The sequence below is a fragment of the Eublepharis macularius genome, chromosome 8 (genome assembly GCF_028583425.1).
Source record: "Eublepharis macularius isolate TG4126 chromosome 8, MPM_Emac_v1.0, whole genome shotgun sequence".
Taxonomy (NCBI): domain Eukaryota; kingdom Metazoa; phylum Chordata; class Lepidosauria; order Squamata; family Eublepharidae; genus Eublepharis; species Eublepharis macularius.
Window position 1 is genome coordinate 137,385,996 of NC_072797.1, and position 18,735 is coordinate 137,404,730.

Here is an 18,735-nt window from a genome sequence, read left to right on the forward strand (position 1 = left end):
TTGTGATTAACTGGAGCACCTTGCACTTTATATTAATCATAGGAACTTATCAAACAAATCAACTTTAAATTAAATATTATATTCAACATTATTATATCGTTACATGGAGCACTTTAAGAGGTATTCAGGTTTGTAGATTACTTTCCGCGACAGGTCTTTTATTTTCGCTCTGTGTCTATACTCTGTGGTGCCCCTCTTTGTAGTTACTGCTCCTGATCCCAGCTGGGTAAAGGGGGGGGGCTTTGCCACCTGCCCCGCTCCTGATCCCAGCTGGGTGAAGGGGGTGGACATTGCTACCTGATCCACTTCTGATCCTAGCTGGGTGAAGGCGGGGGGAGGGCATTGCCACCTGCTCCATGTCTGATCCCAGCTGGGTGAAGGTCGAGTGGGTGGGCATTGCCACCTGCTCCGTGTCTGATCCCAGCTGGGTGAAGGTTGAGTGGGTGGGCATTGCCACCTGCTCCGCGCCTGTTCCAAGCTGGGTGAAGGTTGGGGGCAGGCATTGACACCTGCTCCACTCTTGATCCCAGCTGGGTGAAGGGGTGGGGCAGGCATTGCCACCTTTTCTGCTCCTGATCCAGATTCGCTGAAGGGGGCGGACATTGCCACCTGCTCTGCTCCTGATCCCAGCTGGGTGAAGGCGGGGCGGGCATTGCCGCCTGCTCCGTGCCTGATCCTGGCCTTGGCTTCCTACTGTGGTGCACTCTAGAGGGACGAGCTGTCTCTTCTGCTCTTCCCTCCACAGCAGTGCCCTCTGGAGGTGCACCAGGGGAGGAAGTGAGTTGTCAGGAATACGGTTTGCCTTTTATATAGTAGAATGACAAAACTTGCCCCATGTTGTGTGAAGTATGTTTCTGAGGAATTCATTGCCAGTGGATGCAGTGATGGCCTTTAGCACAGAAGTCTTCAGTGGGGATTACAGAGTCCATGAAGAATAGTTCCCTCAATAGCTACTAGCCATGGTGTCTAAAAGGAACCTCTATATTCAGAGGCACTTTAACTGTGTGTACACCAGTGCTAAAAGGGAATATCAAGGGAAGGTTTCTCTGTTTCCTGTTTAGCCCCCTCAGGCATCTAGTTAGCTGATGGGTGTAATCATGTACTGAAGGACCACTGCTCTGTTCCAGCACAGCATATCCTTAAGGGTAGGGCTGGGCACAGAGGTCTTGGCCACCCTCTGATGTCATTGTGATGTAGTCATGGTTATGTTTTGAGACATCAGTTTCTTCCGGCAGGCTGCTCTTGCCTTTGTAGGGCTTTCCTCTACCTGAAGTCTTTTGCTCTGGTTTTCTCTCAGAGTCGCTCAGCAAAAATGATCTCTTTATATTCTCAGGTTTCTGAGGTGGAAGAACCTTGCATCTTGCTATGGCTGTGGATGATTGCGAGGAGCTTCTCAAGTACTATGACATATGTGAAACAATTGGTACTGGTAGGTTCCCTGAATGCTTTGTCTAACTTTGAAAGATCCTCTAGACCTCTCATATACTGGAGAGTCTCAGTGAGCTGGACTTTTATTTAAAGGGCAAGTCTTCAGTCTTGCTTTCTTTAGACCTCAGTCCAAAGTCTATTTATTAAGGTAACTACTTTCTTGAATGCCAGTTGTGAAATAAATGTGTTTAGGATTGCAAGCTTAGGTCCAAACTAGACATGATGCCTGGTATGAGTCAAGAGGGGATCCCCAAATTGGTGGTGGTCTTTTTACAGCCAAACGTGGTCTCGGTGAACCCAAGTTCCCAAGCACACTGGGGCCTAATTTGACTTAGAATAACAGGCTGGGAAGAGGAGGCCCTGCAGCTTTCCCTCTCCCACTGGTTTTCTAAGCCGAAGAGCCTGGAGGGGTTAGTTGCCCCATGCTACTTCGGCTTGGGGACAATGGCACAGAGGGCAGACTTGAAACCCTTCCTCATTCCACAGGTCCCAAGCCATGTTTAGCTGTGAAAACTTTGGAGTCAGGTTGGGGGCGGGGGAACACACCAAACTGTGCCGAACGTAACACCTAGCTTGGACCTCAGACTAAATCATCACCAAAGTACAGGTCCAGAGGAGTTAGCCATGTTAGTCTGTAGTAGCAAAATAGTAAAGTGTCCAGTGGCCCCTTTAAGACTAACTAACTTTATTGTAGTGCTAGCAACAAAGCCTGTTGTGGGGAAAAATAGAACGGTCTCTAGAATGGGGAGGGTGGGCAGGCGAGCATTCCCTCCTCTTCTGTCATTGATCCCAGCCAGATGAAGGCAGGGGGGCGGGCATGACCACCTCCTCTGCACCTGATCCCAGCTGAGTGAAGGGGGGGCGGGCATTGCCACCCGCTTTGCTCCTGATCCCAGCTGGGTGAAGACAGGGAGCAGGCATTCCCACTTGCTCTGCTCCGGATCCCAGCTTGGTGAAGGTAGGGGGTGAGCATTGCCACCTGCTCTGCTCCTGATCCTAGCTAGGTGAAGGTGGGGTGGGCATTGCCACCTGCTCTGCTTCTGATCCCAGCTGGGTGAAGGCAGGGCGGGTATTGTCGCCTGCTCCATCCTGATCCTGACCTCGGCTTCCTACTGCGGCGCACTCTGTAGGGACGAGCTATGTCTTCTGCTCTTCCCTCCACAGCAGCACTCTCTGGAGGTGCACCAGGGGAGGAAGTGAGTTGTCAGGAATACGGTTTGCCTTTTATATAGTAGAATGACAAAACTTGGCCCATGTTTTGGGAAGTATGTTTCTTAGGAATTCATTGCCAGTGGATGCAGTGATGGCCATTAGCACAGAAGTCTTCAATGGGGATTTGTCAGTTGCATCTGACAAAGAGAGCTGTGGCTCTCGAAAGCTTATGCTACAATTAAGTTGGTTAGTTTTAAAGGTGCTACTGGACTTTACCAAAGTGCAGGGTACCTTACAGAGCATTAAGCCAAGCCCTTGGCCCTGCACATCTTACAGCCTGACTTTTGGGCAAGGGAGAAAACGGCTCCTTAAATCAAAGGCTTTTTGGAAAAGGTGGGTTTTGAGGAGAAGTTTGAAGGAAGAGAAGCAACACCACACAAGCGATTTGGAATGGAACCTTGTATCAAAGAGGCCAACTTGGTTATACCACAATATGTATTAAACATCTCCTGCAGGTAGATCTATGAACATATGAAGGTGCATAGTGCGATGACACGGGTGAGGGGCGGGCAATTTTTTAAGCTAGTAATTACTTTTGTGGTGATTTTCCCCCAGTGGCTGGATTGGAACAAACGCATCTCTTTTCTCTCCCACTCTTAATGCAGGTGGCTTTGCAAAGGTTAAACTGGCTTGTCATCGACTTACTGGCGAGCAGGTTGCAATAAAAATAATGGACAAGCTAGCACTGGGGGTGAGTTGTTGCTTGAGAAAGAATGAGATTCAGTATCATTTGTCAGCAGTGCTGGGCGTTGGGACATCCCACTTCCCCTGTTCTGTGAGTAACTGCAGATTTTAAACTGCTGTAAGACTCCCATTTTCATGTCTGGGTTCTCAACCAGAAAGGAGTTGCAGAGAAGATTATTGTGGCTTCGATTTGTTACTGTGCTCAGAATGACATAAAATCTGGTTGGAAAAAGGCCCCACCTCTTTCCCCTCTTAGGATGACTTGCCTCGTGTTAAGACGGAGATTGAAGCCCTGAAGAGCTTAAGCCACCAGCATATCTGCCGGTTATACCAGGTGATTGAGACACCAAAGAAGATATTTATGGTTTTAGAGGTGAGATTAAAAAGCTATTTGCAATCCAGATTTCTCACTATGGCCAAAATCAGTAGGGAGGGAGGAAGGAGCTCCATGGAACAACTGTTAACATTGCATTAGAAGCTTTATGGTGGCAGCCACTGAGTTGGGTAAAAGGGCTGAATAAGGCCTGTGAAAGGGGCTCTTGTACTTGGTCTAGGTGTCCACTTTCACCCTTGGTGGATCTTCCTGCAAAAGTACAATACTGCCCCCCCTCCCCGTTGAAATTTTTAAAAATTTATTTATGCTGTTTATAGTTCACTTTTCTCACTGAGTCTTGAGGTGGATTACACAGTATAAGACCATGTAAACAACACCTGGGACATTCAGTAAACAATACAATTGGGTATGTGTAGCAGAGATTTGAAAGCAGTTTCAGGTGGGTAGCCATGTTGGTCTGTAGTAGGAACAGCAAGATTAGGGACTGCTGGCAAGACCAACTAGATTTGAAAAGAAGCATAGAATTCAAATAAAAGAATGCAGGGATGAAACAATACTAAAACAAAACATAAGTAATCTGAGGTGACTTATTAAACAATGTAGAAACTACCCAATAAGGTCATATCAACATCCATGGACAGTTTGAAGTAGTATATTTTACAATCTTTATCCCTCTACCAAAGCATCTCTGAACCATTTCCTTACAGCACAGCCCAATTGCCTTGAGTGAAAAAGCCCTTTTTAATAATTTAGTTTTGGGTGGGTAGCTATGTTAGTCTGCAGTAGAATAGCAGAATTTGAGTCCACTTGCACCTTAGAGACCAACAAGATTTTCAGGGGATGAGCTTTTGAGAGTCAGAGCTCTGGTATTTGAAGAAGGGAGCTCTGACTCTTGAAAGCTCGTACCCTGAAAATATTGTTGGTCTCTAGGGTGCCACCAGACTCATATCCTGCTGATCAATTTGGTTTTGTGTAGTTTGCAGAAAGCTAGGAGAATGGTAGCTTTCCTGACCCTGTCCTATTTGAGGCAGAACAGGGTATGTGCTAAGTGACTTTCAGAGCAAGGGCTGAACTGGAAGGGGGAAGGGAGCAAGATAAAGACTTGGCAGGATGGGACCCAAGACTACTGGAGGAGGGGCTCTTTTACTGTTTATTTCAGGCAGGGCTTTTTTTGAGGGGGAATGCTCTAGAACGGTGTTCCGGCTGCTCTAGAATCTGCCCACGTGATTCCTTCCTCCTTCACCCCTGTGGGCTCTGCAGAGGAGGTTTAGCTGCTTTGAGTTCCTTCTGCTTTTTTCCCATTCCTCTGAGTGAGAGAGAGAGTGAGAGAGAGAGCAAGTGGGCTGGGGCAGCGCGGGCTCTGCCAAAGAGGTTTTGCTGCTTTGAGTTCATTCTGCTTTCATTTCATTCAGGGGTTTCTGTGTATGTGTGTGCTGCTTTGAGTTCATTCTGCTTTCTTTTTAGGGGGTGGGTGGGGCTGTGCTTGTGTGTTGCTTTCATTCTTTTGTTGGCTGAAGTTGACGTTATGGTTCCCACAGCTTTTGAATGCAGATTGGTTCTGTGTTAGTTAAATATATCAGTTATGGTTATTTTTATTAGTTAAAATATCAGTTATGGTTATTCCAATTTTATGCTAGGAAAGGATAGCTGTGTCCAAGTCACAGAAGGCTTTTATCACTATATTCATCAGCTTATAGGTCTTAATAGCTATAACTCAAATGTTCTCCCCACCCTCAGCTGATTAACATCACTGAAATTGCAGTGGACATACAGGTGTTAAGGAAGTTTTTATGAATATTGTTTGTCTGGGACATTGGAATATTTATGAGCATTTCACAATGTCACAACAGCTTAGCCATTGCTAAGGTAGAGTTGGCAGGCAACAAAAAAAAGTCATTTTAAACTAAGTATAGATCTAATGCAGCTGAAGTTGAGTATCTAATTTTGATTTGCTCCAATAAAGCAAAACCCTCCCTGAAAATTTGAAAATTCAATATTCATTAGATTAGGAATTTCAGACTCTGGAATTTTAAGAAAGAATTTTTGATTTTTTTTTCTATGTTGGTAGAGGGAATCTGTTAGAATTTAGATTTGTGAGATGGGTTTTGGATTTTTAGAGGCCCCCTCCTTCTTGCATATTTTAAAAAATGATTCCAAAGAAATGAAATGTTTGGGAAAGGGAATGGAAGATTTCACTTTTTGTAGAGGATACAGAAAGGAAAAAAAACCTTTCTCGTAATAGTGTAATTTTTCAAACTTACTAACATTTATCTTGTCATAATGCATTGTTCTGGGTTCTGGGAAGTGGCGTCACGTCCGGAAAGTGGTGTCACTTCCGGGAGCGACATCATTACGCATTTCCAGGAGCACGCATGAGCTTTGCGTGCACACAGGTGATAATAGAGAGATCCACCACCTCTTTTCCCTGGGATAGAGACTGAACTCTCCATCGCCATTTGGTGCCAACCTGAGTCTTTAGTATCCCAAAAGGATTCTGACTTCAATGGACTTAAGATGATGCAACTTTGTTTAGAATTGTACTGTCAGAATCCTTTCTGGCTATCTGTATTCTGATGAAATAAGCCGGAGTTAGGGTGTGAATTGACTATACAACGTTATTAAAGAATACACATTTCTGAACTTGCTTCATTGTATAAAGTAGAATTCTGAACAATGTCCTATTAGCAGCTGTGGGAATAAGGTTGGCAAAGAATATTGAGGGATCTACGTATTTAAGGATCTGCCAGGTAACTCTCAAAAAGACTTCATTGCATGAGTTAAAGAACTTTATTGATAAGCTGCCAGTGTCAGGATTAGAGATGGGCATGATCCGCATTACGATCGAAAAAAAACCATGATAATGGCGATCGCGCGATTGTGACCCGGCGGATTGTGATCGTCCACGGCCAATGATCCAGCGATTGGGAGAGGCCTGGATCGTTGCGTTCGGGCTCGGATCGGGGATCCAGACACTCGGGCGTCAGCAATCTATTCCCCTGGCAACGGAGCCAGGGGAAAGCCTGAGCTCTGTTTGCCTTCCTTCTGTCGCCCTGGAAACCCGAATGGAAGCCCAGCTTTCCTTGATCAGCAGGGCTTCCTTCCAACCATGGAGCAGCAAAGCAGAGAATACACCCAGGAGAGGGAGGGGGAAGGGGGTGTTCTGTAACCATGGGCACTCCAATCTCATCCCTGCAAACCCTGATAGGCAGCTCTGATGGCGAAACACATGAAGCAAGTTCAGAAATCTGTATTCTTTAATAACATTGTATAGTCAATTCACACCCTAACTCCGGCTTATTTCATCAGAATACAGATAGCCAGAAAGGATTCTGACAGTACAATTCTAAACAGAGTTGCATCATCTTAAGTCCATTGAAGTCAGAATCCTTTTGGGATACTAAAGACTCAGGTTGGTGTGTTGCTGAATGGGACCTGAGGGGAGGCGGCTCGTCACCGCCTCCCCGTACCCGCCAGCCCCGGCGATCGCCGGCACCACCCACCTCCCCACATAATAACAGTGTGCCCTGCTTTGGCCTCCATGATCACAATCCACAATCCATGGCTTGGGAACAGGAGATGATCGGCGTGGATCGTTATTTCGGGATCATCATCGGCGCCGATCCACAATCCGCTGGATCGTTAAAATTTTTTGGATCGTATCCATCTCTAGTCAGGATCTTACTCCATCTTTGGCAGGAATGGCGTTTCTCTACAGGCATAAAGTATATATAGGATTCTAAGCACAGGTGAATTCCCAAATCCCCCCACCCCCTTGAGGTAACGGTCAGCTAAGTTCAAGAGGAGGCATCTAGGCGGGAAAAGCAGAGCTGATGTAGGAAAAGTCTCAAGGTGCAAGCGTCTCTTCCCAGGCTAAGGAGAGGGGAGAGAAGAACATACAGATAACAGTAGAGACAGCCACTCCCTTGCATACTTTCACCTCCCAGTCAAGAAATAGCTTCAGCCTTTAGGTATACCCAGAGCATCAGAGCACAAACAAACATTACACAGGGTCTTGTTGGGTATGACAGGTGAACACCTGGTAGCATAAAAGAGAAAAGCGGTTTTCCGTGTCTGGCTAGAGGTGCAAGTGAAGAAGAGGGGGTTAGTCAGTGGTCTGCAGGTTGGATCTAGTCGTCCCAACAGCCTTTTCTACCCTTGGGAATGGTACCAAGTGTTCATTTGTTTCACAGATGAAACATTTTGCTTTAGTCAAATATTTATACTACACATTTCCAAAAAAAGAACGAAGTGCCTAATGATAAAACAATGGTAAAACACCTTGGAATGTCCTAAAACAGCCTCTTGCGCTGTGTCTGTTTGTGCCGTCAAGGTGCAACTGACTCACGGAGCCCCCAGGAATGAGCTTTCAAGGCCAGTGAAAAGATTTCCTTGGTGGCCCCCTATGCAAGTACCAACCCTGCTTAGCTTCCAAGATCTGACATGACTGGGCTATTGCATACCGTTCCGCATATCCTCCTGATCTACAAAGCAATAAATAGCAGCAGGAGGGAGCACATTGCTAAGGATTCAGCCAAAAGCAGAAATGGGCTTGATTTATTTTTTTTGGCACCTGCATGTTAACAGCAAGGGCGTCAGGAGACAGGAGGCCAGCACAGGAAAGGCTGTATCAACAGTGACTGGTCTGCTTCATCTCTCGAGCAAGGGAACCCAGAGATCTAGCGGCTAGATTGTTGGACTAGGATCTGGGAAACCCAGGTTTGAATCCCCACTCTGTCATGGAAGCTTGCTGTCTTGTCTTGGGCCAGTCGCACCTTCTTAGGCTGTTCTACTTCACAGGGTTGATGGGAGGATAGAATAGAGGAGAGGAGAGCGATGTAAGCTGCCTTGTGCCCCCACTGGGGAGAAAGGCAGGGTATAAATAAAGTAAATAAATAAACCCAGGAAAGATCTGCATGAACAAGTTTGTTAATTAGGAGACTGACTGTGTGCTTCTCACAGATGTTGCATGGCTGTGGTGTGAGCCGTTCTAAAAATGAGAACATCTCCTAATTTTTCCTTAGGAAATGTATTCATTTTCCTTTCCGTATATGCACACACCCCCATCTGAAGTAGGCTGAAGCAGGCTTTGACAAATGTTCTTTGGCTCCAAAATGTTAAAGCCAGAGTCATTTTTCAGCCTTCAGTGTTTTGCATATTAAGGACTATATTTTTTAATTTTCACTGCCCCAAAACCTAATCATGTGCTCTTCTGTTTCTTGTAATGTTATTAAAGCTATGACCAATAGTGTTGTAGTATAAAAATGCAGTGGAAACCCTAGTTATCACCACACCCAAAAGCTAACCTCAAACCCTAACCTAACTTCTCTCTAATTTCATTATTGCTTTCGAGGGCTCAATAGGATTTAATATTGGAGCCAGTATAGAAAGCAGGGCTGATTCCAGACGACTAACCTAAAGGCGCTGCATGCCGCCATGTTCTGGATTGCGATGGGGAAAACGGGGTGCAACGTCGTGCCAAACTCGCGCGAGAAAACGCGATATTTCGCGTTTTCCCCGTCGCGATCCGGAACATGGCAGCATGCAGCGCCTTCAGGTTAGTCATCTGGAATCGGCCCAGGAGGCTAAGAAATGAATGCAACGACTGCCATTGAAGGGTGTAAAGCCAGCATATAAACAAGCAAGGGCGAGGATTTCATGCACATGCATTTTTATGTCATGTAATGAACAATGAAATGAGAGATGAGCTTTGTATTTCCACTGAGGACTGCTGAGAGACAATATAAAAATCTCGCCTCTGTGGCCAGACTTTCATTTCTCCCTGAGGGAGCTGACACCCTACCTGAAACACTCTTGCCTCCTGTTCCACTACAGTACTGTCCTGGCGGAGAGCTGTTTGATTATATTATAGCGAAAGTTCGCCTAACAGAAGAAGAAGCACGTGTCTTTTTTCGTCAGATTGTCGCTGCCATTGCGTACGTCCACAGCCACGGGTATGCTCACAGAGATCTCAAGCCAGTAAGTATGGACGGTGGCACTGGGGCGTCCCTAAAAATAAACCCAATTTGCACCAAGTCCCAGATGGCTGAGCCTGGATTATCCATTCCCTTTCTGGTAGACGTCTGCAGCGAATAAACTTGACTGGCCAGTTTAAATCACTGTGCGTAATTCAGCCAACAGTCAGCGCTTGTTGCTTATTACGTTAGGCCATGATGCTGCTGTCAAAGGAGAGGCCGCACCCAGCAGGCTTCCCCCTTCAAAATCTGGTCGGGTCACCTGCAAACCAGTGTTCCCTAAACCAGTATCCTCTACTCCCAAAACCTCACATCTGTTTCTTCTTCCCTGCCTATCGTGGTCAGCTAATTCTTGGATCTTCTTTTTGTCAGCTTCTTTTTTTTCCTGTGCACATTCTTTCCTCAGGTCCTTTTTTTTCAGGCCGTGGCCTACATTGCCCCCTTCTGTCTTATGGCCAGCTTCCCAAACTCCTCTTCCTCCTCATAAGTATTTTGACACTTCTTAAAAGCCCTCATCCATTTTTGTGTGTCTTCTCTACCATCGCTTTTCCTCAGTACTTCTGTCAAGTTCTTTTCCTTTGCTCATTGCCTGTTTTATACCCCCTGCGTTCATTTCCTTTGTGTACAAATCTGCCAAGCAACTCTCAAAAGTCTTCACTTCAGGCTGTAAAAGAACTTTATTGAAAAGCTGCTAGTCTCAAGAGCTTACTCCATCTTTGCCAGGAATGACTGTCACATACAAACATGAAACATATATAGGTTTCCAGAGCGTGGGCAAATTCTAAGACCCCCCCCCCCCGCCCCCGGTCTAATGGTCAGTTCAGAGGGGAAACGTCTAAGCAGGGAAACAGCAGAACTGATGTATGGGATTTTCAAGGTTGTGGCATCTGGGCAGGCACCTCTTCCCAGCCTAAGGAAAGAGGCCCTGGTGCAGTTCAGAGGTTCATAGAGCTAACAGCAGAAACAAATGCCTCCCTTGCATACTTTCACATTGCTGATTCGACAAGACAAGTAACATTTGCAAGCCAGTAAAAGAATACCAGAACCGTAACATGAAGCACTAGACCACAATTAAGACAACGGGGTGTTGCTGAGTATGACAGGTGATGCCGAGCACCTGACACGTTAGTTCTCTGTCTCTTGGCTTTCCTCCTTCCCAAGACTCTTTTGCAGTCCTCAACCTATTTTGTGCGCGAAGTTTCAATTCCAGCCAAGCGGACAGTTTCCTTTACCTCACGAAAGCTGCGCTGCAAATGGTTTGGTTCTCTTGAGCAGCTAACTCTGAGCACCAACTCAGGCAATCAGTACCCAATACAAGTAGAACACAGTATAGTCTGCTGTTAGATTCCCTTCAACTTTTGTGCCAGCTTCCATCTGCTAAGCAGCATGTGTTTTCCGTTGGTTTGTGTTGGAGTCTGTTTTGGCATTCCAGTAGGTCAAAAACACCTCAGCTGATTTAGTGGTCACGCCCTTCTTCCACCAACAGAAGTAATAAAAGCATAAATTTATTCTAACAGTAACAAAAAACAGAGTTAGTATAATTTGGAAGGAGAGGAGAGGGTTGCAGAGCAGAGTGCCCCCGTTCCTTGCTGAGGGATGTGTGTGATGTATATGGAGGTGACCCTGACTTCTGCTGTTGGATGACCCCCAACCTTAAACGAAACAGCAGGCTGCTCCTTACAGCGTGGTGGTGTTGACTAATATCTGACTCACTTTCCCCTCTTAGATGCAGAGGAGTAAACCGTGTTAGTCTGTAGTAGCAAAATCAAAAAGAGTCCAGTAGCACCTTTAAGACTAACCAACTTTATTGTAGCATAAGCTTTCGAGAATCACAGTTCTCTTCGTCAGATGCATCTGACAAAGAGAGCTGTGGTTCTCAGAGAACTGTGATTCTCGAAAGCTTATGCTACAATAAAGTTGGTTAGTCTTAAAGGTGCTACTGGACTCTTTTTGATTTTCCCCTCTTAGTTGAGCTGGAAGTCTTTGAAGTTGTGGAAGGTACTGAACTAGGAAGAGCAGGACAAAAATGTAGACGTGAAATTTAGGGTTTGCTGCCAATACTCTCCTTACCTCCAGCTTTCATGAAGAAGCAAACAGTGTGTGTCCTTGGAGGTGTCTAGACAGGAAGCAAACCAAGAACCAATGAATATGAGTCACTAACTGCAACCATTGGAATGACCCATGGACCCCGTAATGGCTGCTCTTCCAGCAACTTGGCAGTCATTGCTGGGAATGGTGCTGTCCAAGCAATTGGGTGATTTGCACAGTGTGTCCGCAGTTTGCGTTTTTGCAAAGGGGTTAAATGTGGAGAACAAGTAACAAGCTTTAATGTCTTAAACCCAATGTTGATAAATTATGACAGATACTATTACAGTGTTTCCTCTGGAGGAGGGGAATAAAACATTGTCTATAGGCCTACCTCAGGGGACCATCTACAAGGGGTGGAGGGACTCCTGCACCTTGAACTGTTGTCTAGAATCTGACAGCTGCAGGTTGGCCTGCTAGAGTGAGAAGTGGCACCTGCTGCCGCCACTCCATTGGACCCAGCTCTTGTTCCATCTCCTTTTGCAAAGATACTCAACCTTGTTGAACTTGTGGGCACTTCTGGAATTTTCAGAATTTCTGTGGCCGTTGCAGCAAAATGACTGCCGTGTAGAGCAGTGGAGCCGGTCATTAAATTGACTGCTGCAGGGACTGGATCCAATCTCAGTACACTGGAAAGTTCCACAATGTTAGCATTTTTCAAAGCCAAGCGTCTTCCTACGATGGAGGCAGCTGTTTCTGAATAGACGCCCCTGCGGGCCCAGAGGTTTCTTCTGAATCACCACCTGCTCCAGCAAAGTTGAGGGAAGTCAGGGTTGGGTCTTTGCTTTGGGGAAGACGCAGTGGGTCATAAGGAAGCCCTGGCAAGTATCATGCTGGCCTATCACTGCACTAATACGCACTGTCATGCTGGATTCTGGTCAATTCAGTCTTGCTAACGTGCTGTCTCTTTGGTCAGGAAAACTTGTTGATTGATGCCGAGCACAACCTGAAGCTGATTGACTTTGGCCTCTGTGCAAAACCAAAGGTAAGTGAAAGCGGTTGTCTCTAATGGTTCGCCATCAGCAATGGGAATCGGTGAAACACTCCTGCATCGTTCCAGGCAATATGCCTGCTTAGCAATAGGGGCTGAGCAACCTGGGTTGCCGCCCAAATGTATTTATTGTATTTTATCATTTTAATTCTGTTTTTATTGTAATTTATTTATTTATGTTGTAATCTGCTCTGAGCTCATTTACAGGGAGAACGGATAATAAATCCAATAAAAAATAATAATACTTCCTCTGTTAATCTCTCCTGAAAGTTTTTTGACTGAAGCTGAGCGGACGGACATCTGCTGACATAACTGACACTGAAGCACGTGCTGATTCCCTGCCAACCTTTTGGCAGCATGCTGCTGTTTCCGTCCTGATCTTCCGTCCCTCATGCCAATGCCCCTTCTTCCAATTTAGCTAGTTGGAGGAAATGTGAAAATTACGCCCATAAGGCATAATATTGAAGCATGGCAAAATAGGTGCAGACATCATACATTTCTAGAACCTGGTTCCCGGCAGATCATGAAGCTTTGCACAGCAATAGCCTGGATAGTCCTTGACCAACATCCAACGTTTGTGTTATCTTCCGTTCAGCTCGTCCGCAGGGTCACGATGCTTTTGGGAAGTGTTGTTTGGGGAATAGCTTCTCTGATGCAGTTAGTAAACGACCCAAGGTTTTAAGGGGTCAAGTGGATGAGGAAATCTCCTAACAATATTTGAGCAGACTCCCGTTACCGTCTGTGTGAAATGCAAATTATGCCATCGTCGGTGGTGCTGTTCTCTTCTGTTCTGGCTGTAGGGTGGCTTGGACTACCATCTGAACACATGTTGCGGAAGTCCAGCATACGCAGCGCCGGAATTGATCCAGGGCAAAGCTTACATTGGTTCAGAGGTAATTTTAGCACAGTCACTCGGATTTTCCTTTAACCCTCTCTTGGCTGGTTTCATCCTCCTCTTCCCTGCTCCATATTTCGTTCATGAAAAATGTGTGATTTTTCTAATGCTGTGAAATAATTAATTACTCTTGTGCTATATGTCATGTTAGAGGTGTCTATAGGTAACATTCATGATCTTCACCCCCACATCTTCTGTGGAGTGGTAAATCCTGGTCTCGGGTCATCCCTGCAGAGTGCAGACAATTTTGCCCCTACTGAGTTCTGTCTTGCCTTAACTGGATACCATTGCGAGGATTCTGCAGTCCATCTGCGGGTGTTTCCCACGGGGCTCCATTTGCGTATGCAATACTAGGTTACCTGAGAAGGGCAGACGGTTTTGTTTCTTCCCTTGGCTGGCAGCTGATGTGTTTAATGGAGCATTTTCATTTCCCTTTGGCTGAAGGACGTGTCAGGATCAACACCCTACTGGCTTTGTCTGCAAGGAGTCAAGATGGTGGTTAGGGGACTATCGTTCCATGCCTTAGAGGTGGCAAGGTGCACTAGAATTCTGAGGCGACAGAATGAGCTGGGCCACTTCACACTGTAATTTAAAAGGCACCCCAAGAAAGTATGTGCTCTGCTGTGCTAGTTTTCCACTTAGAGGGAATTGTTATTGTAAGGGGGCTTCAAAACCATAAGCTTCCTTCCCCAGCAGTCTAAAGTGGTACAGTCCATTCTGCCCCCTCATTCTGCTGAATGTGGGCGTAAGCATCTAAAAACACCTCGGGGTGTCCCTCCACCTCTTGGGGTCAGGGCTCATTGTGGGGAGCTGACGAAGGCTCTGGACTCCAATTTCCCTCTTGTTATCCTATGCCAATGATGTCAGCCCTGATGAGGAAGGACGCTATTTTATTTATTCGCTTCATTTATACCCTGCCTTTCTCCCCAGTGGGAGGACCCAAAGTGGCTTACTGTTCTCCCCTTCTCCTCTGGTGCATGTGCTGTCTACAGGACAAAATAACTGCGCTAGCATAAGAGGGGTGGAGACTGTTAATTGGACGTTCAGAAAGGGAGCCGCCACCTGTTACCTGCTTCACGCGCAGGAGTGACATGTGGTCCCCCCCCCCCCCGCCCCAGGCATTATCTTGATATTCAGCAGAATTCTGCACTATTCTGTTCCTTGATAATGTTCTTGGCTTGTGGTTCCAGGCAGATATTTGGAGCATGGGAATTCTCCTGTACGCCCTCCTTTGTGGATTTCTACCTTTCGATGATGGTAATGTGATGGCCCTCTACAAAAAAATAGTGGTATGTATCCTAATGCATGACCGCCGGGGCTGTATCCTACCAGCATTTCCGCGGGTGAAGGAGGGAGGTGGGTATATCTCTTCCAGCCACTAAAAAGACTACATTCCAGATCACGGGACAAAAGCCACACGGGATGGCAGCTTCATGGGGGTGGTGGTGGTGGAGGGATTAGAAGAGCTCGTGTGAAAAAGCTGACTGGGTACAACCCTGTTATGTCTAAGGGGCTTGTCAGGGTCTCAGGCTTTCATGTTTAAACGTTCAGGATATTACTAGGAGAAATTGTATTTCCCTTTAGCCTTAGTTTTTAAAAAACCATTTCAGAACTTCTTAATCTTTTAAACCACAAAAGCCTTTTTAAATTTTGATGCTCAAAATATTTCTGGTGCCAAATCAGATACTTGCATGCTTTTTCCTGTGTCTCTTAGGCAGCAGCCTGCTCTGGGCATGATCGTAGCACGGAGGACAGGGGGGGGAAATCTGCGATTCCTCTTCCCCCCCCCCCTCTCTTTTTTGAATTCTACCTCGGGCAGCCTTGCAGGAAAATCTGTTAAATGTTCCCGTGCATGACGAGGAGCCGAGTGCGGCAGCCTGGCCATGCAGAAGGGCTCCTACAGTGTTAAGCATCCACATAATCTAATCTGTGCAAGACAATTTCCTTTTCTGCACCCTTGCCTGGTGTGTAATTCCTTTTATTATGCTAGCTGTATCATTCTGGGTGGTGCATTTTATCTCCTGGCGTTATCGTGGAATGAAATGAAAAGAATAGAACTCCTGTGGAGTGGAAAACTCGGTTGTTGTCTCGAGACTCGTTTATATCTTTTTCTCTCCCCCTCCCCACTTCGTATGAAGCAGGAGTCTAGGGAAATGGAGCATCTTTGGGACAAGATTTTTTTTAAAGAAGCATCTTCCACCTTAGAATCGGGAATCTCAGTTGTGGCAGAACAGTGGGGGACGGATGCTCTCTAAATGTCTTCAGGATAGTACCTAAAACTTTGGCAGCTCTAATTTTGATTCCGAAAGAGCATATTTACTACTCTAAGCTTTAATTTGTAGGTTGAAATGAGGTTTAGTGATGGTTTACACCTGCATGTTAGGAAGCGTTCTTGCTTGCTATACACTTGATGATTCACAGCTGAACGTGTGATGGATTCTGTAAGGAAAATGCCCTTAAACAGGCTCCTAAAGGTATAAGTTTGAAACTTTGGTTCAGGCTGCTGTTTGGGAAGACCCTTGGTCTGTTAATTGAATGTGCTACAAACAGTCTACAAACAGTATTCAGACCCACCAGAAAAATACAACAGATGCTACGTTCAGCAAAAGACAGTAGAGACCCCCTCACCTCTGCAGGAGTATACCGTATACCCTGCAGCTGTGGACAAGTTTACATCGGGACCACAAAGCGTAGCATCCAGACAAGAATAAAAGAACATGAAAGACGCTGCGGACTTGGCCATCCTGAAAAATCAGCAGTGGCTGAACATAGCCTAACTCAAACAGGACACAGTATCCTATTCCAGGACACTAAAATACTTGACAGCACTTCCAACTACTTTGTCAGGTTGCACAGGGGAAGCCATTGAAATTCATAAGCATAAACACAATTTCAATAGGAAAGAAGAGACTTTAAGAATGAATAGAGCATGGCTTCCAGCCCTGCAAAACACCAGGCTAACGAAATACTCCACATCCCACAATAGCCCTGCAGAGAAGATTAGCATATCAAGCACCAATCCATATGCAAAAGAACCTCCTCAGGATATAGTGATGCCTCCCTCCATTAGCATTCCACACCCTGCGAAACTCCTACAGGATGACTTGGCCCAAACCCACTTTCCTGAGTAGATATAAATTACCTGCCAACATCTTCCCCACACTGTGACACTGAGAGATCTCTGTCTTTTGCTGCTACACCTCTGAAGATGCCAGCCACAGGAACTACAATGCCAAGACAACAGCTATACAGCCTGGAAAATCCACAACAACCATCTTTCTCCGGCCGTGAAAGCCTTCGACAATAAATTGCTTTGTTCTTGTGAGAAAGTGGCCTTGAGAAGGTTGGAGCCTGGTAGCCGAAGTCATGTCCGAGCTGCACTCCCCATAGTTTCTCATGCTGTAATGCCAAATTGCTGAGCCCTGATTGCTTCCTTGGTTCAGGGGGCTGACCACCTCAGACCTCAAGGAGTCTCATTGTAGCTAGGCAAAGTTCAATACTTTCACCTCTCAGCCATTATTGTCTACCACCGTATGAGAAGAGGAGCCTCTCAGCCCCATGCCACTCCAGAGTTGGCTGGCATGGAGGGACTCTTTGCTAATGCCTTGGTAAGAACAACCGGCCTCGGGACCAAGTCAGAGAATTGCTAGATAGTTAGCCTGCAGTATTTTAGTTATAGATTGTATCTAGAGTAACAAAGCCTTATTTATTTTTGTGCCTTGACTAAATGCAGGGCTTTTTTTCAGCAGGAATGCAGGGGAACAGAGTTCCGGAACCTCTTGAAAATGGTCACGTGGCTGGTGGCCCCGCCCCCTGATCTCCAGACAGAGGGGAGTTGAGATGGCCCTCAGCCATGTGACCATTTTCTCTGAGGGCAACCCACTGAGTTCCACCACCTCTTTTCCCAGAAAAAAAGCCGTGCCTAAATGATTGTTGAGAACGATTCCTGCTTTGCGTACATTCCTATGTTCTGTCTTTAATAAATACCAATAATGTATTTTACTTGCCTGTGACCAGAATTACTTGCTGAAGGTGTACACGCACACAGAAGGAACTCGAAGCTGAAAAGCCTGACAAAATAAAGATCCAGAGCCTTTCGGGTGGCTCCTAGGGGTCCTGAAACGGCTGTGCCTCAGCATTCAGGAGTGGAGCTGAAGGTCTCTAGGTCAGACATGGTGGCCGTGCATTAAGATCCGTGTAGCTGTGTAAACTTGGCAGGAATCCATGATAAGGCTTTATTGAACACTTAGCCAGAGGGTTGTTATTTTGGTTAGAAAAGAAGAGTGAGGTTCAAGACCAGCTGCTGGCACCCTTTGATGACTTCTCCCTTGGTGCCGACATGAAAGAGCTTGGCGCTGTTGGAGGAGCCTCAGTGCAGTCTGAGAGGACATACAGCATCTTTCCTTCTCTGATGATCTATGTGCTGCCAAGGTGGCTTCAGTGGACTATGGCGATACAGTTTCTACCTGGAGCAAAAGAGTTCTGCGTTCTGAATGTGATCTTTGTGGCAGGATCAGGCACAAGAAGATGATAAGATGGGACACTCTCCACTTCTACAGCTGTTAAAAAGCAGATTCCAGCTTGTTTATGGGGGGGAGCGGCATGCACCAAGGGGTTTTTGCCTTTGGTTATTATGAGCTGCTCTGGACAGTCATGAACAATGGCTTGCTATGATGTTCGGGAAATGCAAGCCCTAAGCCTCACAGGGTGTAAAGAACAAGCTCTTTTGATCCACAGAGGACGTGTGAGACTGTTCTTGTTTGGATAGTATTTATAATATTGAAAGAGCTGGCTGTCTTTAAACAAAAAAGGCCCACTGAGACCCGATCTGGCTGAAGGAACTCTGTTTACTTTTAATGTTTGTAGGTGCTTTCATAACTTATTCACCTGCCCATATTGTGTATTGCTGAGCAATGTTGGTTGGCGGTGCACTGAAGAGGTTGGCATGTAATGGCCCCTTCTCACATCTAAGTTGCCACTTGAGGGGGGATCCTGGCGTGAGCAAGCCCCCAAGTCGTGCAGTCAGGGGAAAAAATCTCATCATGGTTGCAACTTCTGAGGGTTCAGGACGAAGCAGTCTCCTACTTGCATCTGCTATAAAGGCACTTTTTATTGATGACTTTTTGGAGGGTGT

The 18,735-nt window shown here is 46.1% G+C and overlaps 1 protein-coding gene across 1 annotated transcript in view; it reads left to right on the forward strand.

The window, feature by feature from the left end:
- Positions 1–1,234: 1,234 nt before the first annotated feature.
- Positions 1,235–18,735, forward strand: part of MELK (maternal embryonic leucine zipper kinase) — a 48,906-nt gene continuing 31,405 nt past the window's right edge. The window contains 7 exon segments of the mRNA XM_054986694.1: positions 1,235–1,429; positions 3,246–3,331; positions 3,581–3,697; positions 9,491–9,634; positions 12,632–12,700; positions 13,507–13,599; positions 14,792–14,890. Coding sequence (XP_054842669.1) covers positions 1,366–1,429; positions 3,246–3,331; positions 3,581–3,697; positions 9,491–9,634; positions 12,632–12,700; positions 13,507–13,599; positions 14,792–14,890 — 672 coding nt within the window. The 5' untranslated portion in view covers positions 1,235–1,365.